General features: G+C 39.1%; 4 protein-coding genes across 9 annotated transcripts; 2 read left to right on the plus strand and 2 right to left on the minus strand.

The window, feature by feature from the left end:
* Nucleotides 1-670: 670 nt before the first annotated feature.
* LOC141793607 (uncharacterized) lies at nt 671-4,729 on the minus strand. 6 transcript variants are annotated; one of them, XM_074674399.1, is made up of 10 exons: nt 4,479-4,729; nt 4,297-4,339; nt 3,452-3,600; nt 3,133-3,265; nt 2,753-3,025; nt 2,354-2,653; nt 2,038-2,234; nt 1,838-1,954; nt 1,222-1,257; nt 671-1,097 (listed from the first exon to the last, which is right to left on the minus strand). In XM_074674399.1, exons 2-10 carry the CDS (start codon nt 4,334-4,336, stop codon nt 927-929), a joined length of 1,416 nt encoding a protein of 471 aa, XP_074530500.1. In that variant the 5' UTR covers nt 4,337-4,339; nt 4,479-4,729; the 3' UTR covers nt 671-926. The 6 variants fall into 6 exon arrangements, with proteins under 6 accessions (XP_074530500.1, XP_074530503.1, XP_074530498.1 ...); XM_074674402.1 differs by lacking the exon at nt 4,297-4,339; XM_074674397.1 differs by having other exon boundaries at nt 3,452-4,339.
* A 3,556-nt stretch (nt 4,730-8,285) lies between these two features.
* Nucleotides 8,286-15,041, minus strand: LOC141793691 (uncharacterized). Its single transcript, XM_074674520.1, has 10 exons — nt 14,939-15,041; nt 14,780-14,822; nt 10,700-10,848; nt 10,401-10,539; nt 10,039-10,308; nt 9,661-9,960; nt 9,376-9,536; nt 9,172-9,288; nt 8,854-8,889; nt 8,286-8,739 (listed from the first exon to the last, which is right to left on the minus strand). Exons 2-10 carry the CDS (start codon nt 14,817-14,819, stop codon nt 8,557-8,559), a joined length of 1,395 nt encoding a protein of 464 aa, XP_074530621.1. The 5' UTR covers nt 14,820-14,822; nt 14,939-15,041; the 3' UTR covers nt 8,286-8,556.
* A 1,071-nt stretch (nt 15,042-16,112) lies between these two features.
* LOC141793033 (uncharacterized) lies at nt 16,113-20,889 on the plus strand. Its single transcript, XM_074673344.1, has 11 exons — nt 16,113-16,262; nt 16,657-16,714; nt 17,129-17,143; nt 17,248-17,378; nt 17,471-17,606; nt 17,811-18,095; nt 18,272-18,604; nt 18,698-18,879; nt 19,617-19,718; nt 19,801-19,899; nt 19,980-20,889. Exons 2-11 carry the CDS (start codon nt 16,663-16,665, stop codon nt 20,199-20,201), a joined length of 1,557 nt encoding a protein of 518 aa, XP_074529445.1. The 5' UTR covers nt 16,113-16,262; nt 16,657-16,662; the 3' UTR covers nt 20,202-20,889.
* Nucleotides 20,890-22,067: 1,178 nt separating this feature from the next.
* Nucleotides 22,068-27,050, plus strand: prpf19 (pre-mRNA processing factor 19). The gene is made up of 16 exons (XM_074674092.1): nt 22,068-22,264; nt 22,444-22,593; nt 23,146-23,222; nt 23,513-23,654; nt 23,824-23,897; nt 23,992-24,057; nt 24,162-24,203; nt 24,329-24,403; nt 24,518-24,593; nt 24,693-24,802; nt 24,968-25,123; nt 25,260-25,329; nt 25,409-25,582; nt 25,732-25,814; nt 26,077-26,182; nt 26,307-27,050. Exons 1-16 carry the CDS (start codon nt 22,246-22,248, stop codon nt 26,402-26,404), a joined length of 1,518 nt encoding a protein of 505 aa, XP_074530193.1. The 5' UTR covers nt 22,068-22,245; the 3' UTR covers nt 26,405-27,050.
* Nucleotides 27,051-27,087: the final 37 nt, after the last annotated feature.

Genomic DNA, 27,087 nt, shown 5'->3' on the forward strand with positions numbered 1-27,087 from the left:
TCTTAATTCACACACAGTAATGTTTTTCAAACTCACTATCTCTGAAAGTATAAAGCTTATGAGTTTTGCACAAACAACTTCACTCAAAGGCCTACAAATGCTGCTTTAGAAACCAATGGGTGATCACTAAGACCAAATCAGTGTTTTATAGTCTTTTTGTGACCTCATCAATTACTTGTCACAGCTTCCCATAGGCGGTTTTCCAAACCGCCTACTACATACTACATGTGAACATAGCATGTAGTAGGCACTGCATACTGCCTACTGCTTTTGCATGTAGTTTGTAGTATGACTGTTATCTTGGCTCTGTTTTGTAGTATGCTACCCTGGTTTTCAGTTTCAGAATGTGGAGCTACAGCTGATGGGAGTTTTTTTTTCTTGTTTGCCTTTACTATAAAGTACAGAACAAACTATGGGTAGATCTTGACATTTAAGTTATTTTGTTAATAATATCACAGCATCATCATATCATATTTGATGATTTGTAATCTTACACCAAAAATGATATAATTTATCAAAAAAAAATCTGGAAGGGATTGACTTTTTATTTTTACAGCTGATAGAAAAATCTCTTTCATATATATATATATATATATATATATATATATATATATATACAAATACTAATTAGGAAAACTTTCAAAAGAAACTTGACATTGACATGCATTTCATAAACACATTAAATAAAAGTGATAAAACGGTAACATTACATATTATGATGTAAAAAGTAAAACAATTAGGTACATTCATACATGGTCCTTGATTTGAATGCACTCCTTATTCCACTTTGCAGGTCTGCAGGAACTTAAGCTCCTAATATGACACACAGGCTTATACTCTAATTCATTGAAGGGCCGAAATGGTTGTTTCATTTGCCCACAGGGCACTCCACAGATTCAGTCTTACTTGAATTTTCTGAGTGCCCCTTACAGGAAGTTGAGTTTGTCTGAAACATAAACATTAGCACCAGTTGAGTCTGAGCTCAGCGGGGGAGCAGAGGGGAAGGTCAGTTCAAAGCTTGGCTCAGGCTCAGAGGACAGACAACCAGTGCTGACTGAAGGTGCTTCCGTGCCTCCTTGCCCTCCTAAAGGTACCAACTGGGGAGACAAATGACCAAAAAAGAGGTTAATGATTTTATTAATGTAACAGGTTATTAAAATTGTAAGTGTTATAAAATGGGGTCCATCTTAAGAAACCCTTGAACTTAGAGTTTTTGTGTACCTCAGGCTGTGGCATGGTTATTGCTGTGAAATAGTCCTGTTAAAAAAAAAAAAAAAAAAATCAGCATTAGCAGATCCAGTTTGCAATACATCCATAAATCTACAGACAACTACCTCTGGACCAGGTGATGACAGTCAGGCTGTTGGCAAGCTGCAGAAGTCTAAAGAGTGTCCTATTTCAAATATCTAACCTAATAAACACGATCTGTGTCTATGTGATCAGATATAACTGGAGGCTGAAAGAGAGGGGAGAGCCTAATATTGTTTTATGTAGCCATTGTTATTGGTATGACATTAAATCGTGGCCACAGAGTCTTTCTTTCTGCAGGAGTTGGAGGAGCTCATCCACAAGTCTTCAGCTGGATGTAATCCCCTTTGTGTGTGAGGAGAGGCTAAAGTTTGAGAAAACACAATATTTGCTTCATGTAGAGCTTTGCATGAGTTTAAAAAAAAGACAGATGATTCCAATCCCATAGGCTCAATATGTAACATTTTTAAATATAAACTGGTAACTTTGTATATGTTTAACTCTTTCCACTATTCCCATACAACTCTCAAACTCCTTGTTCCCTAAAGCCTCGGGCATCATTATTTGAAAACGTATGTTTGACACCTACTGGTGGCTCAGAGGAGGAAGCTGCACTCTCTCTTGAAATACTAGGGTTCACAGGCTGGTGAGACTGAGCTGGAGCATGTGCAACAGAGTAACTGGGGCCTGAAGATTGGTTCTGATGCTGTGGATGGAAAATGGATATCAAATTCAAAACAGCAATGCATATTGTAAACACTTATTCTGGTTGTCTGAGGATATACTTACATGATGGTACACAGGAAGTGCTGCTGCAGTGTTGGGAGCAGCCTGGCTCCTGTGTGAGGACCTCTTTTTCCTACAGCATCTTCTCACACAACAGCAGCAGATGATGACAGTAACAATGACCCCAGCAATACAGCAGACAATATAAACAGTAGAAGAAGATTTTGTAGGGACTGTAGGGACTGGGGGGACTGTGGGGACTGGAGAAAAGGGAAGAAGTGGGAGTCATACGAGGTTGAATCATACATAAATCTCTCTATTTTTTCTCACTTTTAACAAAAAAAATTAAAAAAAAAGAGAAAGAAAATGTGTTGCTCACCAGGCTTTACCTCCAGCTGCACAGTCAGACCTATGTTGACTTGCGGGTCTTTGAACTCATAGGTGCCTGAGTCTGAGGTTTCCAAATTAGTTATCTTTACTCCATCACGTAAGAGATGAACTCTCTTATCAAACTGCCTGGCATCTGGGTTACTCTCTGTGACCAGAGCGCCTGCATTGACCAGGAAGATGTTCTTTCTCCCTCCTTGGAGTTTAACACTTACAGTCCAGGCTGAAATAGCTGAAGGATATCTAATGAGGAGTTCCTCACCTGCATACTTGTCATTTTTTATATACTTCCCTGCAAGAAATAAAAACGTACTTATACAATGATAACATTTAAGCACATACACAGCAGTCTAAAGACTGCATGCAGCATTAGTCATCGTCCCGTAATCACCTTCTACCGTGAGCAGTTTCCTAGAGAGCAGCTTTCGATCTTTTTCCCTGAAGTCGTAGTAACCATTGTCTTCCTGGGTGACACTGATTATCGTCCAAGAACTATGCATAACTTGTCCTCTGCCTCCCTGATTGGTCTGAGGATCTGAGCGGTTCCACAGGACCCTAGGCTGAGCATCACTAAGATGGGGTGCAAACTCCAGGAATTCAGCCTTCTGAGGAATGTTACAGTTGTAGCTTTCTCCATAAGACTTGCTGACAGGGTCAGTACAAACTGAAAGAAATCCACAACAGAAAAAACAGCTCTCAAAGACAGCTGCATTTAACAAAAAAATAAATAAAATTCTTCTAGCTTAATACAGCATAATGTAATGTTCCCACCTGTAACATTCAGTTGGAATGCATGAAACAAGTCATCGTGACCAAAAGAGACGGAAAAGTTCCCATCATCATCTTCTGTCAAATCAGTCAAAAAAGCAGTGTAGCCAGAAACCTTAATACGTGGATCCTTTGCCTGAAAAAGTGGTGGTGGGGGGGAGACCCACAGATAATGATTCATTACAAAAAAAAGTCCTATCTTTCAATTTTTTCTATTTCCAGCCAGGCACTAAATTTTGCCAAACTTTAGATGTTTCTTGCAGGAAACTGATTGTAGCTAATCAAAAGTATAGCTTAAGCAATAGCACAATATGCTGCTCACCAACCCATTATCCATAATGAGTCTCCTGGCCCCCCCTTTGCTTGGAGTGAAATACATCTGTCCAGTGAAACCAGGTTGGGTATATAAAAATGGAAATCTAAACCTCCCACCAAGGCATACGTCTTTACTTGGTGAAGCAACAGATGAACCTGCAGAAAGATACACATGACAGCTGTCAACATAGCAATGTAAAAACATTGCGCAAACAATACACAAAATAATGATTCTGCTTGATCAAGTATAAGGCAACTATGATATGATACCAAGTACAACAGTCCCACAAAGTTAAGAATAAAAATAAGCTTTCAAAGGTAATAATAACTATCATACACCAAGCACAGCTGAGGATAATAAAAATATCACATACTATATAAACACGGCAAAGTATGTTAGAGTCATGACCACAGTCAGGACAGAAGATATTGCATTCAATCCTGACTCGACTCTGGTTTTGTAATAACGGTCCAATCCCCTTCCTCTGCGATCCAACCGACCGCTCCCTATTTTTGGCTAGAGGCAGCTCTTGCTAAAACGGATGTGATTTCACCGACTGTACAGTGTGTTTATTTACAACTTTTGGTAGGACTTTTAGATACTTACGAGAGTAAATAAGAAATTACCACCGCTAATTCACTGATATGTTTGTTATGAAACATCAGTTACAGCGGCTGTTGGTTAGGGAGTTGGACTCACTTTCAACGGCTGGCTCCGTATAGAGTGAGACGCTGCATAACACTGTTTTGAAACTATAGTGATAACACGGGCTGTAGGCTTGCGTAGTGTGGAGTTTTCCTTATTCAAATCTGCACTGTACTCTTCTGTGTATCTGTAAACATTTTACTCACCTAGTAAGATGCACAGACCAGCCATGCTAAAGAGCAGCATGACCTACAGAGAGCACCATGTTACTTAAACAGCCATTTAAATTTTGTTTACTAGTAATGTTGACTGTAAATCAGGAAATATTACATGGAATAATTTACAAAGCAGTTTATATTAACGAAGTGATTTTGGGTTGTCAACTCACTGTTAGCGATTGTCTTCAAGAGTAGGCAACAGATTGCCCTGTATTACTTCGGTAAAGTTAGACTTCCGTAAAGTTAGTAAGATATACAGATTCGACTTAAGCCGACCAATAACTCATCAGCAGCACATTGCCTTTACAAAACCAACATCTCTCCAATCACAGTCAGGTACACTGCAAGCTTCAATCGTATTTTCTTCAACACGAGCAGTCCTTAGCGCTGGGGAGCTTAAAAAATGCCTCTGCGCAGATCCAGCTTGTGCCCGAATGCGCAGGGACCGTCTGCAAATTAAAACAAAAAATCCCTCAATGAATAAATGTCTTCCTGCTCTACGAACTACAGCACATTGCTTTGGACAAATTGCTTTCAAGTAACTTAAGTGATTTTTAGCATTAAAATTAGAAATAAAAATAAGTATTAACTGCACCACAACATGTTGTAGTGCCACCAATCACAGCACACATAAACCATGTTCATTACACTGTTTGGAAAAATGCTTTAGTGTTTTTTTTTTTTGAATTATTAAATTTTGTAGAAAATCAAGAAGTCTTTTTTATAAAGAGTTTTACGAATTTTACAAATACAGACATGAAAACAAGGGGAAGAAACTACAATGTCGAGAGGAAATCAAGTGGTCTCCCCAGCAAAAATCATTGTCCTGAGTGTGGATTTTACAACTTTTAAGGTTTGATCAACTTTTAGGATTATTCTAAAATTGAAAGCAAGAAATCACTTTGGATTTTTCTCTTCTGGAAAATTTGCAATTAGTAGTCCCAGATCTTTCACTATTTCCTTTTAGTAGTGGTGTTTCATTTTTCAACTTCATTCAGGGTTGTAAAAAAACATTATAATTGTTGAAAGTAACCCAGACTTCCAAGCAGTATACCAGAAAGTAATATCCACAAATATACCAAAATAAAACAAACAAAAAAAAGTTTAATAATTCCTATCAGAGAACATGAAGCTAATGATATGTGGATTTAAAGATTCCCCTTTTCTGAGCTTCACACTCCCTGTGCACAGATGGAAAATAATTCACAACCAAGAATCCTTGATTTTACCTCTTTAAAGGACATACACAATTTACTGTTTTGATCAACAATACCTGATAAGGGGTACATGGGAGAGTGTGTTTGAAGATGATGGAGATGTGCATTTTACAAAGACAGAGAGTGAACAGAGACTTTTATAGTGTAATATTCTCACTTGTAACATTCAGTATGATCATATCATATGTGTATCTGAAATTATGACCAGAGCTGGAAGAATTTCCTATATCTTCTTCTGTCTCATCAGTCAAATAAACAGAGAGGGTGGAAACTTTGATACATGTGTCTTATGTCTGAAAATGACAAAAAAACCTCTGATTCAGTACAAACAAGGTTTCCTCTTTGTCAAACCTTTCTTGCTCTAGACATGTGCTGAACCTTGTCATTCCATAGTGGAATTTTATTAGAACCCAAGTATAGCTAAAGTGACAGCAGGGTAGCACAAAATGCTTCCCACCAACCCATCATCCATGATTAGTTTCCTGACTCGCCCTTCGCTTGGAGTTAAGTACATCTGGTCCTGAAAGCAGGGGAAGTACATATTATTGTCAAGCTGTATCATCTGCCAAGCCACGCCTCTTCTCTCATAAGAGCAACAGATGAACTTTTAAATACATGAAGAGACATGCCAACACAGCTAATACAAATGTTACACAACCATCTACTACCTAGATTAATAATCTTGTTTAAGATAATTGTGAGCTGACATAAAGCAAAAAGGTCTCTCCTAAGTTAAGGATAAAATTGAGCACAGTGTTTTGGCTCAGGCAGGCCACTAAGTCAGGCATAACCCACAACACAGCAGCTGCCTTCGACACCAACCCCTATCACCTGACAACACAGCTGATAACTTCTACACATCATGACAGATTTTCAGTGATGTTTTTGTGAATATGTGGTAAAAAAAATTATAACAATATAAAAAACCTTGAGAAAAAAATCAACCACGCATTTAGACACATTTCTGATAAAAAAAAGTTATGTATTCTGTAAAAAAAACTATATGTAACTTTGAGTAAAGCTGGTAACAGTATGATGCCTCCCAGAGCAGTGAGGTTACATTAACTTCAGTTGGTTATCTTTATCATTTGTCAAACAAATCCTGTTTCAATACCCTCTACTGACTCCACTCTCTGTTTTCTCTTGATTTAACCCTTTCTATGATGACTTTCTTTACACAATACTGATCTTTCTTATTAAAGCACTTTTGTGATAATTTCAAATCTTTTTCAGTCTAAACACAAAATAAACATGTTTAATAAAAAACACAAATGTACACTACACACCAGTGGTTAATAAAAAATACAATAAAGAGTTTAACTGAATGTACTTGAGTTCTTGTTGTACCTGAGAAACTGGGTTAACATTCCTTAATAACCATAACCTTTGGATTGATAGACTGCAAACTGTCAAGGCAAGACATACCACAAGAGAAAAATCAACTTAAATATCCCCAAACTTTGACCCCTCTGCATTCTACAGTGGGGCAAAAAAGTATTTAGCCAGTCACTGATTCTGCAGGTTCTCCTACTCAGAGAGATGAGAGAGGTCTGTAATTTTCATCCGGTGTACACTTCAACCTTGAGAGACAAAATCCAGGAAATCACAATCTGAGATTTTTAAAGAATTTATCTGTAAATTATGGTGTATGATAAGTATTAGGTCACCCACAAACAAGCAAAATTTCTGGCTCTCACAGACTTATAACTTCTTCTTTAAGAAGCTCTTCTGTCCTCCACTCGTTAACTGTATTAATGGCAACCGTTTGAGCATGTTATCTGCATAAAATACAACATTGATAATCTCCCTCGATCTGGGGCCCCATGCAAGATCTCATCCCATGGGGTCAAAATGATCATGAAAACAGTGAGCAAAAATCCCAGAACTACACAGAGGGACCTGATGAATGACCTGCAGAGAACTGAGACCAAAGTAACAAAGGTTACCATCGGTAACAAACTACACCGAGAGGAGCTCAAACCCTGCGTGTCCCCTTGCTTGAGCCAGTACATGTTCAGGCCGTCTGAAGTTTGCCAGAGAGCATATGGATGATCCAGAAGAGGATTGGGAGAATATCACGTGGTCAGATAAAACCAAAATAGAACTTTTTGGTAACGACTCGTGTTTGGAGGAAGAAGAATGCTGAGTTGCATCCCAAAAACACCATACCTACTGTGAAGCATGGGGGTGGAAACCTCATGCTTTGGTGCTGTTTTTCTGCAAAAGGGACAGGACGACTGATCCATGTTCAGGGAAGAATGAACAAGGCCATGTATCATGAGGTTTTAAGCCAAAACCTCCTCCCATCAGTGAAAGCATTGAAGATGAAACGTGGCTGGGTCTTCCAGCATGACAATGATCCCAAACACACCGCTCAGGCAACAAAGAAGTGGCTCTGTGAGGAGTAGCCTAGCCAGTCTCCAGACCTCAACCCCATAGAAAACTTGTGAGGGAAGCTGAAAGTCCGTGTAGCCCAGCAACAGGCTCAGAACATCACTGCTCTAGAGATCTGCATGGAGGAATGATCCAAAACACCAGCTACAGAGTCTGCAAACCTGGTGAAGACTTAAAGGAAGCGTTTGACCTCTGTTAAGATTATGTTACAAAGTATTGGGTTAAACTTTTGTTACTGACCAAATACTTTTTTTCCCACCATAATTTACAAATAAATTCTTTAAAAATCCTAAAATGTGATTTCCTAACATTTTGTCTCTCATAGTTGAAGTGTACCTCTGATGAAAATTACAGACCTCTATCATCTTTATAAGCAGGAGACCTTGCAAAATCAGTGGCTGACTAAATATTTTTTTTGCTTCACTGTATGTATTTCAAAAAAAGGCTTAACTAATACTCAATAAAGGATTTGGCCAGCCTACTTGTAATGATATATCCACTCAGTCTATATGATCCTTCCTATTGCGGCTCATCAGGAACTTATTTTCCTCATGGGGATATCATACACAGGCTGATACCATATTCCAGTGAAGGACTGGTCACTATGCACAACACAGATTTAACCTCACTTGAATTTTCAGAGTGCTCCACGAAAGTTGAGTTTGTCTGAGTAATAAACATCATTGACAGTCGAGTCTGAGCTGAGGGGGGAAGCAAAGGAGGTGTTCAGTCCTTTCAGCTCAAACCTCGGTTCAGAGGACAGACAAGCAGAACTGAACATAGGAGCTGAAGTGTTTTCTTGGTCCCCTAAAGGGGAAAACTGGGGAGAAAACATAGGTAACATGTTTTTGTTGATTAAAGTGGTTAGGAAAATGTTATGTGGGATCTACATAATATGCGAGAATTTAGAGAGAAGTAAAAATTTTTTGTGTACCTCAGACGACAGAGTGGTCATGACTGGGCTGTAGGGCTGTAAAGTAAAATAAAAAATGCATGTGAGTCAAGAGTAGAAAAAGGGTTGTCACAAAATGACAAAGAAATAAGTAAGCAGCATTAGCATATCTTTTGTAAGTTGGTTGTAGAAGGTGCTATTTTTACTTCAGGTCGACTTAGGTAGACTTACATGAGTTTACAAAAAACAACTGTAGATTTTGTCTCCACAACTGAAGTTGAATCTATTACATTTTCAAATACATACTAGTTCCCTAAAGTGTTGTGCCGCATTATTTAAAAATGTATGTTCAACACTTACTGGTGGCTGAGAGGAAGTAGCTGCACTCTCTCTTGAAACACCAGGATTCACAGGCTGGTGAGACTGAGCTGGAGCATGTGCAACAGAGTAACTGGGGCCTGAAGATTGGTTCTGATCCTGTGGATGAAAAATGGATATCAAATTCAAAACAGCAATGCATATTATAAACACTTATTCTGTTTGTCTGTTTGAGGATATACTCACATGATGATACACAGGAAGTGCTGCTGCAGTGTTGGGAGCAGCCTGGCCCCTGTGTGAGGACCTCTTTTTCCTACAGCATCTTCTCACACAACAGCAGCAGATGATGACAGTAACAATGATCCCAACGATACAGCAAACAATGACCCATATAGGAAGAGGTGCTGCGGGGGCCGGAGTAAAGGAAAGGAATAGGAGTCATCTGAAGTTGATTAATACGTAAATCTCTGGTCTTAATTTTTTCTTGCTCTAAATAGAAAAAGCAAATACAAAAAATGTGTTGCTCACCAGGCTCTACCTCCAGCTGCACAGTCAGACCTATGTTGTCTTGCAGGTCTTTGAACTCATAGGTGCCTGAGTCTGAGGTTTCCAAATTAGTTATCTTTACTCCATCACGTAAGAGATGAACTCTCCCGATAAATTGCCAAGCATCTGGGTTACTCTCTGTGACCAGAGAGCCTGCATTTACCAGGGGGATGTTTTGCCACCCTGTCTCGAGTTGAACACCTACAGTCCAGCCTGAGCTAGCTGAAGGATACTTGATGATATGCTCCTCGCCCGCATACTTTTTATTTGTGAAATATTTTCCTGCAAGTAATAAAAAGTTAATAGTACTGCATCAACAACAAAGACTGCATGCAGCATCAATCATCATCCTGTAATCACCTTCTACTGTGAGCAGTATCCTGGACAGCACCTTTCTGTCTTTTGCCCTGAAGTCATAGTAACCATTGTCCTCTTGGGTGACGCTGGTTATTTTCAAAAGACCACGCCTCACTTGTCTTCTACCTCCCTGATTGGTGTGAGGATCTGAGCGGTTCCACAGTACCACAGGATGATCCATGAGACGAGGTGAGTACTCAACATATTCAGTCTGGTCAGGAATGTCCGTGTAGTAGGTCTCTCCATAAAACTGGCTGTCAGGTTTTGCACAATCTGACAAAGGTTATGAGAGAAAACAGAGTGACTTCATTTAACAGAAATTTTCTGGCTGAGCCTTACTTTTCTTTACAGTATAATGTTCTCACCTGAAACAACTAGCTTAATGACATTAAATGACATGGTATCGTGAAAACTGTAAGTAACAGAAAAAATCCCAGCATCGCTTTGTGTCAAGTCAGCTATATAAACCTTGTTGTTGGAAACACTGATGCGGGGGTCTTGTATCTGTATTTGAAAGAAAAAACAAACACTGATTTAGTACAAATTAGGATCTCTGTTCTGCTCTAAACAGACGCTGAATTTGATCATATCTCAGATCTATCTATGTAAGAATCTCATTGCAATAAGAAGGATGGCTACTATAATATTACACGATTCTGCTTACCACACCCCCATCCATGACAAGTCTCTTGGATCCCCCTGTTCTCGGGGTGAAGTACATCTTATTAAGAAAACCTGGTGGTGAATATGAGCGAGGAAAGGTAAACCTATCCCCATGGCACAGCTCTTCTCTCTCATATGAAGCAGATAAACCTTCAAACAAACAAAAAAACAGAGGAAACACTAAGGCAAGTCAACACAGCCACTGTAAACCAAGTAGCAGGTCTGAACCAACATTTGGTAAACTGCAATTGTTGTAAAGACCCCCTTAAAAATGAGATGGCACATCTCAAAGGGATATCTTTGAAATAGATAATCAAACCAAAACAAAAAAGGCATCATTTTCTCAATGGCAACTTTGTAAATGAGTGAAAATGATCCTGCTTTAGTTTTAAGCTTCAACAGAATTCAGAGTCGTGAGGGCTCCATGTGAAAATGTTGCACCATTGAAAGTTCAGTCAGGGGGACTATCTCAGCATTCACAGCAATGGTTTAACTTCTGTCCCTCTCTTCTATGCTCATCCTCCTCCAGCTGATTGCTACAGGGTGGCATTGGTTCATCAGCTGTAATGCTGAAAGTAGTGTCTTAACCAATAGTGTGCCAATAGTGCGGCACACCCTAAATGTTAGCCTTGTCTTTTCTCTTTTTGCATGATTCCCTCTCTGCCTTTGGCTCCTTCTTCCTGACAATTCGTGCGGGTCATTCCACCACCACATTTCCTCCCAACAAGTCATCAGCCACCACCATCAAACTAGTTTTTGCCCTGTACAACATCAGGAGGATCAAACCTTTCATGAGCTTCATGTTTATAAAAACAGCAACTCCTCATTCAGGTCTACTCTCGATCTTGCCTGCGAAGCTCTGCCAGTGAAATGATACACACTCCTATCACTACACATCATAACTTTTGTTGATCTCTGATGATGGGGTAAATTATCCACCTGCTTTGGATCCACAAAGTACCTTAACAACTCTAAAAGAAAGCCTCAGACCCAGCACTTACAGTAACACCTATGCATTTAGACTCCTCTGTTGTCCCCATCAGCATCTGATATCTTGTGGCTAAAGATGCTGTTGTTGATCAGGGGTCCCCAAACTTTTTTCCCGTCAGGGCCAAACAACTTTTCCCTTCTCTGATGGGGGGCCAGGGCCAGTTTGTAATCAGAATAAAAAGTGTGACGATCGCAGAGGTGTCCAAACGCAAATATTTATTGTTTCCTAGAAAGCCACACATAACCAAATATGAACAACCCTTTCTGGGATCTTGACAGGAGAAAAAAAAAATCAGAAAATAAATAATGACACTATTAATAAAATATATAAAACTATTTATGAAATCAATAATAACTAAATAACCCTTTCAGGTTTTTCACAGAAAAAAAGACCATGAAATATTAACTTTCTTGTAGACACCACTGTTTGCAGCTCTCTCTCTCATCAACTTCACTGTGAAGACCAGGAAGCAAGCAGGCTATGAAACCAGACTAAGTGATACAACACCTACCAGCACAATACATTTCACTACTAGTATGGTTGTATAACAGGATTTTTTTCTCAAGGGAGGGGTTTCAGATAGGGCACTAACTGCAGAAGGGTGGAATAGAAAGTTACGTTCTATGCATGTGCAAGTCTCGATCACATGGCCAGACTGAAAAGGAAAAATCATAATGTGCCTCTGGTATTGTTCAGGGGGCCAGGCAAAATGTGGAGGCGGGCCCTATCCGGCCCCCGGGCCATAGTTTGGGGACCACTGTTGTTGATGATAACATTGAAGATGATAAAGCTGAGGTTCCATGGTGATGATGTGATGTTGATGCTTTGGTGATGATGACACAAAAAACTGCTTCACTTCACCTTTAAAATTTGAACAAGGCCTGAGCTGTGAGTAATTTGTGACACTTTCTAATGTTGTTTTCTCCCTATTTTGATCTTTGCTTGTGTTGTACTTACTCTTAGACCCACTGTACAAAATACATGAACCTTCAAACTGATGAGGCCACATGAAACAAAGTTTTTATACCTGTTGTTATTTATACAATTGTACTTTTTTCTGTGAAGTCCTCTAGTAAAATGACCTTTTGACTTACTGATTGACTGAATCAACCTCATTGTCCTCTGAAGTCAAACTAAACCAAGTCAGCACCTCCTCTCATTTAACAAGGTAAAAACAACACTGTCACACAAAATAACTTTTCAGGTAAGGCCACTAAAAATATCTGATTTCATGTCTGACTTTATTCTACTGAAAAAAAAAACATTTTGGTACATTTTATTCCACATTTAAAGCCAGAACTCTGGTATTACTGCACGATTCAGACCTTTGAAATGTGCTTCATCAAATCATCATTCATGATTCTTCATTTACTGAGGACAGAACATTTGTTGATGTTTCAGAATTCATATCGTCTCCCAAAAATAATTGCCCAAGTCATTTTTTTTTTTTTTTACATTTTTTTGTTGTTGCCTAAATCAACTCCTTATGATGTTGCCCACCTGTGGTTAAATAACCGATATCCTTAGTTTAACACATGTGATTCTAAAACTTTCATATAATGGTCTATGTTGAGAGAGGGACTTGGGCTGTTTTATTCTGCCTAAGTCAAAAGGCAATGTGACTTAAGCTATTGTACAAGCATGTCAACATGAGGACAGCCCTTTGCTCTCACAGCCCTATGTTCCCACATTTCTGGGATATTTTCAAAATGAAGGGATCTGCCCTACATTTCCCTTTAATTTAAGCCTTTCCTCCTAGAAGATTTCTTGGAAGTGCTTTATAGAAGATTAATGGGTGAGTAATTTTATTTTGATTGGTATGAGGCTTGGCAATGTAAAGTCTATGTGCTACTTAGTATGTTTGTTTAAAAGGACAATGTTTGCTTACTTTAAATGTCTGCAATAAACAAAGAGATGGGCGCACCAAATTTAGCTAAAAGCTACATTCCATCTGTAGTCTATTGTTACTGGATAAAACAGGTGTAATTAGCTACCTTATTGAGAGCAACAGGAATGAAATCTGATTACAAATTGAGAAAAAGTTCATGTGAGGACAAAGAGCCTATTTGAAAAAAAAAAGAAAAAATCTTAGGGCTGTGGGGAACTTTTGCTCCTGTCAAGATGACAGCTGGCTCAAGGGGGAGAAAAATTTACCTTGACATTGAAGTTATTTCCATGATTCAAAACTTATCCCCTTTTGGTAAGCCATGGGGTGCTTTATGATTTAGGCTTGGCTATAAATATCCCATAGTTATTAAGTCTTTTAAGTCAGCATTTTAGTCAGCAACATTGCTGTATCTACATGATCTGCATGGACTAGGATATTTTGTTTAGCTATTTTGGACCAAGAGTGGAAAGTGGAAGTCAGGTTTTTGTCTATTTTTTTTCCCCATATTACAAGATCTAATTAAGAGAGATTTAAATATCAATTACAGTCTAACAGCTTGAATTGATTTTTATAACTAATCACAGATGACTAACTTTTTCTGATGTTTTTTTAAGTTGGGTTTTATTTAATCAGAATGTTTCTTAAACATAATATCACAATTTGACTGCTACTATAATATGCATGTTCTACAGTGGCTTCACACAATGCAATGAATGTTTTTCAGATCATCTATTAGTCACATTAGTGGGCATCAGCCAAGAACCCAGCAAAGTAAAAGCTGGAAGGTGAAGTGAGGAGATGCACAAGCTTCCTCAGCATTATGTTAATTGCGTGTTTGTTGTACATTATTGTTGAAATAACTGAAGGTTTTAGTTGCAAAATCGCAGAAAACAATTGCCTAAATTGTTCTTTATTTTTTTCATGTTACATAATAGGCAGACATTGTTCTTAGTATGTCAAACATTGATCTATTGTCATAACCTTGTTGAGTAAAACAATCAGAAAAAAAAAAAAATCATATATTCAACACGTATCAGTTTGTTGTGCTTCCTGAAAACCTTGTAAAAAAAATCCCCGATTTTAAGGCAACGATATTTTTAACTCAACGCGATGAAACCGACAGAGACGAGAAGATACAAGCTGAAGTTGAATCTCACGTGGGTACAATTGGCATTTTTCTTGTGTTTGTGTTTTTCACTCACCAATTACTACGCTGAGAATGGTCACACATATCAGCAACATTTCCTGTAGAGAGAGCACAGGTTGTTCACAACGAAGGATAACACTTCCCGTTTGTATCACAACTAAAACGTACGTAAAAACGCGTGTATTTATTTTAAACAACTTTTTTTCCAACTCACCGAAAGGAAATAAAATCCTCACTGCATTGACATTGTTGGAAAAAGTCGAAGTAGAAAAAAATGGGCAGGGCTGGGCGAGTATGCCTGACTGCACGCTCTATTGGCGTCAAAACTGCGCCACTTCTGCGCATAATACGCATACAAGTCACATGTCTGTTGCCGCAGTTCTCCATTGGTATGTGTGTGGTGTTTGGTATGTTTGTGAAAGTTCACGGGTAGAGCTCACATTGCATTTTTACCATTAAACAGACTATGATTTTAAACTACGCGAAAACGTACCGACCACGTGTTTAAATAAAAAGGAGGGAAGATGTCATTAAGGAGGAACTCAAGAGAGGCTCGGGGACAGCTTTACCCATTCAAAACGAATTTAACGGAACCCCATTTATGTTATTTTTGCAAGATGTTGTCTTTGATTTGAGACTCTTTTCCACACATTTTTAACCATCTTTGACCTGTCTGTGTTTCCATAGAAACACAGACAGGTCGTGGACCTAACAGGTAGCGTGGACGCAATATGAGATTATTAACGATCTCATATTGCGTCCATAGTAGGTTGGTGCGTTTCAACTGAAACAGTCAATTAGGCCTATATCTGTGCGAATACTTTTTAACTTTTACTTATTGTGATTTTGCGTACAGCCCACGGCCTGTATTGCAACTTAACGACATTTTTTTTTTTTTTTTAAATAGTAAAAAATAGAAATAATAATAATAATAAAAACAATAGCCTGCTTCTTAGTAGTTTGCTGTTGTTGCTAATTTTTTTTTTTTATTTTTTTTTTTACTAATTTTGTGTTATTGTGTTGGTCTTTAAAGACCAATACAATAACATTATAATTTAAAATTATATTTTATTACAATTATTATATAGTTACAGTTATATTTTAGCGTTTGATACAAAATCAACAATGTACTGCATCCCTATATCTTTTGCTTATTAGAGCACTCTGCGTACAACTCGTGTTTGGAATCAACTTTGAAATTGAGATGCTGAAAAAAAAATCATTGTGAACCCGGGCCTTCTTTTTTCCCTTTCAACATCTTGAGCCAAGTATTGGCAAATGCCTCAGGAAAACCCCACTTTGCCACCGTGCTCCCCTACGCTGAATGCGCACTTACATCCAGGAACCTGTAAAACAGCGCCACATGTGACGCCCTTAGCGTAGGAGCTGTCGGGAATACCGCCTACCATCGCCGTCAATAAAAGAAGGGCACCAATGCCCATGCGCGCTCTGCAGAGGACGTTGTTATCCTTTTTTACCCATTCACGCAAACATTCCTAAAAATCCAGCGGTGGATTAATTCTTCACACATCCTGCAGGTGAGTACAGACCAGATGCAACACCTGCTGATATAATTTAAACATTTTAAAACTATCAAGGCTAAGATGTTGCTTGTTTGGTATATATGTTGTTTATCGGCTTGGAAGAATTTTGACACCTGCGTGGACTTAATTCAGGACACAGGACGTCGTGGATCGACTAGTCAGAATATCTCTTATACATGTATGTGTATAATACAGACCCAAGCGCTGCAGTATAACCAAGTAGTCAGTAGAGCTCCCCCTTGTGAAGCATGGTGATTGATGATGACTGATGAAGAAGTGGTCGGCTAGCGGGTTTGTTTTTTCTGAGGGCAGTGTGGATGAAAAACAATCTTTCGTGTGGATCTGTGTTTTGTGTTGGTGGATGAAACACTGAGGTTTGTCCTTACAGGAGAAGATGTCCTCCTCTGTCCCGTTCACTGCCCTTTTTGTCCTTCCCCTGGCTCTGGGTGAGTATGATATTGGTATGCCAATAAATAAATAATGCATCCTCTTTTTGCAATACATATTAACTAAAGGCCAGAAGAACAGGTACATTATTAAAGTGGCCAAATACCATGAAATTTCAAATGCAAATTGAAATTTAATAAACAAATGAAGTTTTGTTTTAACACCCGTATGTTTTTTTTAATTTCTCTATCAATGCTCTGTGGGTTTAAGTTTATCCTTAACAACTTGTGCAGCAATTTATGAACAATTTTTGAAGTCAGCAGTTTATTACTGTACAACTTATTAACCTTGCACCACTTAATTTTGAAAAGAAAGTACTGACATGCCTTCTTCAGTGAAATAGCTTTAGTTTGAGCTAAGGAAATATCTTGATAACACTAAGAGTAACAGTATTTATCCTGTTCTCTCCACAGGTTGGGTTGCACTGGGTGAGTCAATTCAGAATTTTCTGACATATTCCACGTCTGCAAATACAACACAAACAACACAACAGCTCCTGAGGAGGTGACCAATTTTTTTTTTATTTCAACAGGTGAAAGAGAAGAAGTGCAAAGGTTATGTACGGGGAAGGAATTTCGTTTGCCTGTGTACTCTACATCCAGAACTGTGACTTTCACACCAAACTCTGGGGCAGAGAAACACATCTTGCTAGAGAAAACTAATGTGAGTGGAGGTGTGAGCTGAGCCTCACTTTGTGATTTGGGTAGTTATGTGCGCACACAGATTTACTGAACCTTTTTTAAATCCAACTGCAGGTGAAAGACCCACGGTTCGAGTGGACCAGAGATAAGATGTTGGTTTTGAAAGAAGTGACTCATGCTGATCAGGGTCTTTATTCCATTAAGTTGTCTTCAGGATTCACCTACGAGACTGTTCGTTTGACTGTTTCAGGTGAGAAAAGTTTATACTGTTTCTCAAATATATCTCTGTGATTTTCCCAGTGCATCTGTACCTTTTATTGGCCTTTAGATTGTGTGTGTAGCGAAACAACTTTTTGTTGCTATATTTGGAATTTACATTTTTTTGATCTGCTTAGTGCCAAAAAGGGATCTCTGCTGATGATAAGCCATAATGTTTCTATTTCTCCTGTTTTAGAATGCATCAAATCCTACTACAGAAACTATGGAGAGAACTTTGACTATAGCATCCCTGAAAAAGGATCCTTACTGGAATTTTTACCGCGGGGTGCTCCACCTGAGGCCATGCCTGTTGTGTTGTGGAACAAGACAGACCCTGAGACCAGTAATGTAGGCAGAGGGCGGCTGCTTCAGAGTGGAAAGGTCTGGGTTGCTGAGAGGGTGACACAAGCGGACCAAGGCAACTACACAATCAGAGATGACGCGGGGAAAGCCATGTCTCGCAGCACCCTCACTGTACGGGGTGAGCAGAAACAGAAAACATGAGGGCGAGTTTCAGGAGAGCTGTCTGATGAATGTCTTTCACTTAGGGACCCAGTCAACTGTAACATTGATTTTTTTTCTTTTTCCACCTGACACCCTCATGTCTTCCTCATCTTCTTCTTCTCCTTCTGTTTGTGATCCTGCTCGTGGTCACAGGTCGCTCCTTCAATGTCACCCGTTTCACCAAGGAGTCTCTAAACCTGCCCCTCTTTGTTCCTGTCCCTCATGCCCATCTCATTTTCACCCCCACTCGATTACCAGACGAATCCTCCCCCTTTGACCCCAAGCCTCCCCGAGGCCCTGTGCAGCTGATCCGGGAGGGCCACATAACAGACTATGACATCCGCTACCGAGGGCTTATCTCTCTGGGCAGAAACGGCAGCATCAATGAGGTGGTCATCGCAAGGCTGACCTCAAGGCATGATGGAATCTACGAAATCAGAGATGAGAATGGCAATTTGGTGTCCTCCACCTTGTTGCATGTGATTGGTGAGTAAACAAAAATGTTTTTTTTTCTGGTTTCTGAATTGAATCTATGTCTTCTGAGTTTCATTCACTCTCTGTGGTCTCTGCTTTCTCTAGAAAAAGGAGGAAAGTGGCGAGCTCTCCTCAAGTCTATCACTGTCCCTTCGGGCATGTTTGTATCACTGGCTGGTTTCATCCTTTTCATGAAGAGATATCCAAGCTGTAGCCTCTCACAGTTGGTCACTGGACTCAGGTCAAACCGCTCGCCACCAAACAATCCCCCAAGGGTCAACATACAGGTTAGGAAATCAGAGCGTGTTACATGGCCCTAGCCCAATATAGCTCAATAAGAAAATGTAATTTATTTGTATGTTCCTTTCATACAAGTTTTTTTTTTTTTTTTTTTTTACCTCAGTTTAGGTAATAAAAGGTTTTGTATGATGTGGTTCATCCTTGAGTTTTTTGGGGTGAATTGTTTGCATCTAGGTGGTTAGTCAGTTAAAGAAAGACAGGAGATGTGTGGAGTGGAGAAGGGGGGAAATACACACAACAGTTGGGTTGAACCTAACAATCACCTCTGTACATGAGACAATATTTTTCTGATCATAAATGTAATCGAAATTGTCATTATTGTAGTTAAACCAAAGCACAACCGTAAGTAGTTACAGGTAATTTGTTTGTCATTTTTGAGGTTTTCAACAGCCAAGTCAGGGTATTTTCATGGTTGTAACTCTAAGTATGTGCAGATTATGGTTGTGTTATTAAGCAATATAAAAAAATGAGAGTCAAACACCCACTTTAAGGACAAAGCTGTAATTTTGACTTTTTTGGTCTACTTATTTAATATATAAGTGTTGGAAAAAGTTTGTCAATTAAAATGCCGTACTGTTTTAAAGGAGAGAAGATAAAGAAACGCAGGGTTCTGAAATGTGCTCCTAAGTTATTTTTGCTTTCTTCTTGTTCTCTAAGGATTTTTTACAAATCTAATTTGTTCCTGTGAATTTCATAAGTTGTGTATGTGTGTTTTTCTTTGCAGAACTACAGCCAGCCGAGCCCTGAGCCCTCTGGCTTCTACGGTCACTCTCAGCCTCCTGGAACTCCAAGAAAGTGGACCCCAAGAGCCAGTCCTACTCACGCTGTAAGGCCGATGAAATAAACCAAAAAAGTCTCCTTTCTCAGTTTGTTAAATAACACTAACATCATGCTTTTTGTATTTCAAGGTTTACAGTCCTGTTGTGGTAGGAAGCCCACAATCACAGAATCGGGAAGCAAACAGATTAACATCAAGGAGCCCTCCTTGTCATAATTCAGCTACAGAGGTAACTCTTTTATTCAGCTCTGTGTTTGTGTGTCACAGGTTAAAAATCAAATCTAAACTTGTGCTTTCATATCTCGGTAGCAGGAAACGTCTGCTGAAGAAGAACGAAGGATTTCCTTTTCTGTGCCCGGAGCTTCTGACTGCCTCCATTCCACTGAAGACTGTGTTCAATTCCAGATCAAAAAAGATAGAAACAGAGAAAGATGGAGCAAGTCACAGGAATATTTCTCCACACTGCCCCTAGACACAGACACTTCTGAATCCTGCAGTGTTTACACTTCTGAGAAACTGAACTTCTTATAAAGGGAAGAATTTGAACTGAACCAAGAAAAATAAGGAAGAAGGACGATGAGAAATTACAGTGCCGTTTCTCAGGTGGAGAGGCATCCATGAGGAAAGAGAGATCTCGCTTGTGCCTTTTGCATCTTGGCCTAGAATTTCTGGTTTGGTACCAATGTTGCATGCCATTTTAGCATTTGCCTTTCTGTCTCATGTTACATTATTCTTGACACTGTTGACGGTGCTCCTGAAATTTCCTGTCGTTTCCTACCTCCAGACCCTCAGGATCAATATTATCTGCACTGTATTTGCTGAGTATGTGTATGTTTGTGTGAATAATGTGATCTCTTGGGCTACATAGAAATCAAAGTTATCATACAAACATGTGCAAAAAGAAATTTTTACTGTATAGCTACATAGTTTTTCTCCTCCATCCACTATGATGACCATTCCTCACTGAAACAATGCTCGGTTATCATGTTACATGTTTGTATTGCAGTTTAATGATTTTTGCTAAGAGACAGTTAAATAACCCCTCAAGATAATCTTAGTACTAGTTCTAGTTATATAACTTGTTACATGTTCCACCAAATAGTGCAATAGCCTGTTAATCACTAAACTTTGTGTACAGGATGATCAGCTGATGATCAACAATTCTAGTGATAAGAGGTTCAACTGCTTCTTGTGATATTTTTGGATTAGCAATGTGTTTGCGCCAATAATAAAGTGTATCTTTAACACATATTGGACTATCTTTTTCAAAGCATTGGATGTCTGATTTCAACTAACATTTTTCTGTTTTGTGATCTGTCAGAAATGTTTGTTGGTATTGCGCTGACGAAAGATGATACAGTGCCATCATAAGTTCAGTGTCAGTGCAAAACTTATATACCTCCTCATAAAACTCACAAGTGTATATTTATCTTGTTGATGAGGATGATTTTGAAGCAGACTACACAGGAAGCATAAATCAATGTCAGGATGAATTTAGGCTGCTTGGGGTACAACTACATGATTTAGGATTTAAAATATGACTAAGGACCCAGCATCATTTCTGGTTTGGATTGATGGCAAATAAGTTTGCAGACTTCTTCTTTGATAACGAAATAGCAACTTCTCAGACATTTTGCATTTGACAGTAATTTTGTTACTGTAAAAAGAGAGTGGCTTATTTTTTCTCATGAGATGTAAAATACTCTAAATTGCATATATTTTGGAGGTGACTTATATTAACTCTATCCATAATTAGCAGGTCCCTTTATAGTATATGTTATGTATTCTGAATTACTGGAATAATGAAAATGGTCATATTTAAATGAGAAAGAAAGTGCCCATTAGTCTATTGAGTGCTAATAGCTTAGTTACATACTTATGAAACACTGCCATTCCTGGAAAAAATGACAAATGCCATTTTTACCTCCTCCTATGAAATGAATTGGTGTACAATTAACATTATCTGTCCAAGAAGAGGGAAGAGAAGAGTACAGACTTATTGAAAAGTTAAAAAAACACAAACAGTTAGTATTTAAATAAAAAATAAAATAAGAACACGGAAGGGCGTAGCTTATCAAAAATACAAAGGGTTAAGTCCCTCTTGCTCCTGCCACAGGTAGAAATGACCACATGATGTAAACTGTTGTGGACCATGGTATTCTGAGTCACATGTACTGAATTTATGGACATTTTAAAAACATTGTCAACTAAAATAGAAAAATGTTAGTAGACAATATATTTTTGTGATACGTTACTTCAATAATGTAACGCTTCTGTGCTCATTTTCTTATCAATTTATCATTTGAGTTCCAGATTAGAGTGTATTGGCCACAGCAGTAGTGCTCTTCGGCCGGCAGTAGATGGCAGTGGTGTTTCTGTGATCCTTGATAGCCGGAGCCCGGACAAAAAGCGTAGAAGAAGAAGAGCTCGGTTTGTAGCGGCAATGAAAGGACAGCGTGCCACTACTAATTTAAACAAAACATAAGTGAAGTGTGATCCAGTGTTTCTAACTATCGAACTACAAGACGAGGTTAAGTTTATCTTCAGTTGAGACTCGTAAGGCTGCATCGGAAACATGTCCTTGTTTTGTGCAAGTAAGTGAAGTTGACTTCATTCATATGGCGGAGGTTAGCTAATGCTACGAGCTAATTTAGCTAACGTTAGCGGCCATGCAGTGCCGCCCTCAACACACGCGAGTCTATCCGTCTCTGTGCGCTTACCATGATGTTTTGTAGTAGTAAGAAGGTCTAAGTAGTTTTTACATTTCTCCCAGTTTCCAATGAGGTGCCGGAGCACCCGTGCGTCTCCCCGGTGTCCAACCAGGTGTTTGAGAGAAGGCTGATCGAGAAGTACATCGCAGAGAATGGGACGGACCCGATGAACGGACAGCCCCTGTCTGAGGAACAGCTCGTAGATATCAAAGGTAAAAACTCCAGCAGGTTGCATGAAAACATTTTCATCAACTATGGATTTTGCGTTAGTTACAACAACCGACTATATATGTGATATAAAGAGAGCTGTAGTAGTAATCCTTAATAAGTACGCAACAAATATGCTTTTAAAACTAGGCGGTTAAAGGGTCGTCTCACGGATATACCTTAAACTGAGGTGCGCTAGGTATAATGACACAATCAGTACTGAGTGTATTTCGTGTGTGCTTGTGATGGAGTAGAAACAACTTGCACCATCATTGCTCCTACATCGCGTATTTGTCTTTTGTATCATAAAGTTATTTTTTATAAGCCCATCCTATTACATCATCTGCTAGATTTGATTTCATTTCTTGTTGATCACCAAACACCAAGATAAGTATGTCTGTTAAACCAGCAAATGCACAGAAATAAAAAGCTGTAACATTTAAAAGTTGTTGCATAAGCTTAGAAAGTTTTTTAAGCATATTTGCTTGTCATTAAACAGAGCTGCCATGAATGACACTGCTTGTTTCTAAGCATGAGCAACTCTTCTTTTTTTTAAGTGTCCCATCCCATCAGGCCAAAAGCCCCATCAGCAACAAGCATTCCTGCCATTCTCAAGTCACTTCAAGATGAGTGGGTAAGTACTATTTACACTGGGGATATAGTATTGCCAACCCAAGTTTTCTTAAATATAAGTCCTATAAGTCCTATTTTTGCCCTCGAATGATTTTTGCTGACTGTTAGGCTGAGATGCAACGGAATAGATTTTTAGCAGAAATGGGAAAAATTATGTACTTTTTTACGTAACGACTTCAAATATCAATGGCAAAAGGTTAATTAATGGTTCAGTGTTGCTTTTTTTTTGTTTTGTTTTGAAAATGCCAGTTTTAGAGTGACTAGTTCCTCCATCTTTTTTTCCTGCCCTAGGATGCTGTTATGCTTCACAGTTTCACTCTGAGGCAGCAGCTGCAGACTACTCGCCAAGAATTGTCACATGCCCTTTACCAACATGATGCCGCTTGCAGAGTCATCGCCCGACTTACAAAGGAGGTCACTGCTGCCAGAGAAGGTGTGATGACAGCAATTTAAGTGTCTCCTATTGCAGGGCACAAGTCCAGTTATAGAGCATGCTTGACAGCTTTTATATGATCATCAACTCAGCTGAGCTTTTTATAAGAAAACCTAAAAGCAATTTGTGAGATCATGCTTTCATTTTGGGGTCTGTTTCTCCTCTACAGCTCTTGCCACGCTCAAACCCCAAGCTGGATTGGTTGCACCTCAGGCAGTTCCCACTTCCCAGCCTGCTGCAGCTGTAAGTCACAGACTTACTTACCGACAAGAAATGCCTTGTAATAATCTTAACAATTCTTAATCCAGCCTCTCCTGTGTTTGCCTCCATGTCTCAGGGTGCTGGCGGAGAACCTATGGAGATTAGTGAACAGGTTGGAATGACCCCAGAGATTATCCAGAAGGTAAGATTTTGTTGTTTTATTCTTTTTCTTTTTATCTAGCAAATTCATTACAGTTTTCGTTTTAAAATTCAGATGTTTTCTAATACCCATTTCCTGTTTTTCAGCTCCAAGACAAAGCTACTATACTCACCACAGAAAGAAAGAAGGTATTATTTTCCCTTTAATCAGCAACATTTAACTCAAGTCTGCCCTAACATTTTGTGTGTGTTTTTTTATTGTTATTGTCCTATTCTACAAAATGCCACTATTCAATGCCACTGTATTTTTTCAGAGAGGAAAAACTGTCCCAGAGGAGCTGGTTAGAGCTGAGGATCTCACCAAATACCGCCAAGTTGCTTCACACGCTGTAAATATAGATTCGTCTCTGAGCGAAAATTTTCACTTGATATCACATGGTTTAAACAATAGGACGTTTCTAAGTGTGCACATTGTGAAGGTGTTTTCTCTTTGTTACCTTCAGGGTCTTCACAGTGCCAGTGTTCCTGGTATCCTGGCACTGGACCTGTGTCCCTCTGACACCAGCAAAGTTCTTACTGGTATACTGATCTCATCCTAAGCTTGGCTCATTTTTTGATTTCTAAAAAGTTTATAAAAGTTTGAGATGTATGTGATATTGATTCTTTGGTGTTATACAGGTGGAGCAGACAAAAATGTGGTGGTGTTCGACAAGAATGAGGAACAAATTGTGGCAACACTCAAGGGCCACACCAAAAAAGTCACCTCCGTCATCTACCATCCATCCCAGGTTAGTTTTGTTTTTATGTGTCAACCAATCCGTGTTTCTCAACTGTATGAACTCTTACTCTCTGGAGAGAAAAAAGTCTTTTAGAAGTTCAGTCAAATGTTGACAAATTTGTTATCAATATGTTGTTTATCCACGCTCTTTTTAATCACTTGTGTTCCTCTTTAGTCCGTGGTCTTCTCTGCATCTCCAGACAACACCATCCGAGTGTGGTCTGTCACCGGGGGCAACTGTGTTCAGGTTGTTCGTGCTCACGAGGGAGGTGTCACTGGACTCTCCCTGCATGCTACTGGGGACTACCTGCTCAGCTCCTCTGAGGATCAGGTATGTGAGCAGGAGGAAAAACACCAACAGCTCACACTCAAAAACATCCATCTAAAATTTAAATACATACATGCTGAGGTACTGAGTCACTACAAGAACATACCAATTTCTTTTTTTTTTTTTTATCTTTCTGCAGTACTGGGCCTTTTCTGATATCCAGACTGGTAGAGTCCTCACCAAAGTCACTGATGAAAGTGCTGGCTGTGGTGAGTGTCTTTGTAAATATGTGCCTTTTGAAGACTCCTCCAACTTTTTCTGGTGTTAATGTCTCTATGCCCCATGCAGCTCTCACTTGTGCTCAGTTCCACCCTGATGGTCTGATTTTTGGCACTGGCACGGCTGATTCCCAAATCAAGATCTGGGATCTTAAGGAACGCACCAATGTGGCCAACTTCCCTGGCCACTCTGGCCCTGTCACCTCCATTGCTTTCTCTGAGAACGGATACTACCTGGCCACAGGTAAGAGACACTAATAGACCAGACACTAACCCACAACCTCTTAAAATGCCACAAGTATCTTAAGCTCTTCTTTTGGCACCGAAGAGCCAGCTGCATGTGTGGACTTTATTTCACATGTAGTGACATTCTTGGCTGCTGTTTTGCTTCAGGTGCCCAAGACAGCTCTCTGAAACTGTGGGATCTGAGGAAGCTGAAGAACTTCAAGACCATCACTCTGGACAACAACTATGAGGTAGGAAAATTAGTCTCTGCCTACAAAGAATAGTTTTCAAAAAGGGAGTTTTTTTGCAGAGTTGGATGATAGGTAGCTTCATGGATAGACTGATAGCTTTGCCAAGCAGCGAGACAGAGGGATATTTGTAAAGAGGATCTTTGAGTCTAAGAGTCTGTTAATTCAATTTATTTAACTGTATTTTCAGTCACAATTGCAAGATCAACCACTTTTGGAATAATTGTGTAATTTACACTTTATGCTCCTTTTCTTCCTATTCCAGGTGAAGTCCCTTGTGTTTGACCAGAGTGGTACCTACTTGGCTGTGGGAGGGTCTGACATCCGTGTCTACATTTGTAAGCAGTGGTCTGAGGTCCTTAATTTTTCAGGTGAGCTGTGGGAAATATTTATGTTGAATATATCTTTAACTTATTCAATAATTCAATGAGTTTCATAAGATGTTGACTCCTGCAAGAAGCCCATCATTGACCTTGTTTTTACCTCTGATTGCAGACCACACAGGACTGGTGACGGGTGTGGCCTTTGGAGAGAATGCTCAGTTCCTGTCCTCTGCAGGGATGGACAGAAGTCTCAAATTTTATAGTTTGTAGAAAGGAATCCATTAAGTGTAAAGACAAAATGAAGAAGATGATGATTGGAGGTGACTGCCCTATGTCTGAACACTTGGTCTTCTGAACAGTAACTTGTCCCCAGAAAAAGAAAAAAAAATGTTCATAAGTGTGGATGTCCTGCAGATAAAAAGATCCTATTAAAATGTCTGCTTTATAAAACCACAGCAGCACGACAAGAATATCATGCTTGTTAGCATTGTTTGTCTAAAATGTAAATGATGTGAAATAACATAAAAGACAGTTCAGTGCTCTGGCCAAATTGTCCAGACAATACAACTGTATTGTAGTATTTTCCTTATGGTGGGGTTGTGTGTTGGACTCTCAAGATTTAATTCAGCTCCAGAGTGGTGTAGGGAGCTGTAAGTGGTATGACCATAATCTGCTTGGCTTCTTAATGTAGGTCAGAATCATTACAGCTTCCTTAGTTTAAGATAAAAAAAACTTTCAAACAGTACAGTTTAGATGAAAACAGGTGTGACATTTGTGTTCCTTTGTGAAAAATCATTCTTGTTCAACTTCCCCTCAATTTTATTTCCCCTTTTCATTTGTTCCAAATAAGTTCTTTCTTTGTTTCTTTATTGAACTGTATATTTCCTCATTACTTACTATTTTATCCTTTGCAGCTTTGCCCTTTTACAATAAAAATCTTTTGTATTTCAATT

This window comes from Halichoeres trimaculatus, unplaced genomic scaffold (genome assembly GCF_033239565.1).
Source record: "Halichoeres trimaculatus isolate MK-OKI-2021-1 unplaced genomic scaffold, fHalTri1.1 fHalTri1_scaffold_7, whole genome shotgun sequence".
Lineage (NCBI taxonomy): Eukaryota > Metazoa > Chordata > Actinopteri > Labriformes > Labridae > Halichoeres > Halichoeres trimaculatus.

Coding starts and splice junctions, on each gene's coding strand:
- LOC141793607 (XM_074674397.1), bottom strand. CDS start 3,649: ATGTTTTTACATTGCTATGTTGACAGCTGTCATGTGTATCTTTCTGCA. Junction 2,235..2,353: donor GCAGCTGGAGGTAAAGCCTG/GTGAGCAACACA, acceptor CCTTTTCTCCAG/TCCCCACAGTCCCCCCAGTC. Junction 1,098..1,221: donor TAACCATGCCACAGCCTGAG/GTACACAAAAAC, acceptor TTGTCTCCCCAG/TTGGTACCTTTAGGAGGGCA.
- LOC141793691 (XM_074674520.1), bottom strand. CDS start 14,819: ATGTTGCTGATATGTGTGACCATTCTCAGCGTAGTAATTG. Junction 9,961..10,038: donor GATACTGCTCACAGTAGAAG/GTGATTACAGGA, acceptor TATTACTTGCAG/GAAAATATTTCACAAATAAA. Junction 9,289..9,375: donor CACTTCCTGTGTATCATCAT/GTGAGTATATCC, acceptor TTTCATCCACAG/GATCAGAACCAATCTTCAGG.
- LOC141793033 (XM_074673344.1), top strand. CDS start 16,663: ATGTCCTCCTCTGTCCCGTTCACTGCCCTTTTTGTCCTTCCCCTGGCT. Junction 17,607..17,810: donor TGTTCGTTTGACTGTTTCAG/GTGAGAAAAGTT, acceptor CTCCTGTTTTAG/AATGCATCAAATCCTACTAC. Junction 19,719..19,800: donor GAGCCAGTCCTACTCACGCT/GTAAGGCCGATG, acceptor TTGTATTTCAAG/GTTTACAGTCCTGTTGTGGT.
- prpf19 (XM_074674092.1), top strand. Junction 22,594..23,145: donor ACAGCTCGTAGATATCAAAG/GTAAAAACTCCA, acceptor CTTTTTTTTAAG/TGTCCCATCCCATCAGGCCA. Junction 24,204..24,328: donor TCACCACAGAAAGAAAGAAG/GTATTATTTTCC, acceptor GTATTTTTTCAG/AGAGGAAAAACTGTCCCAGA.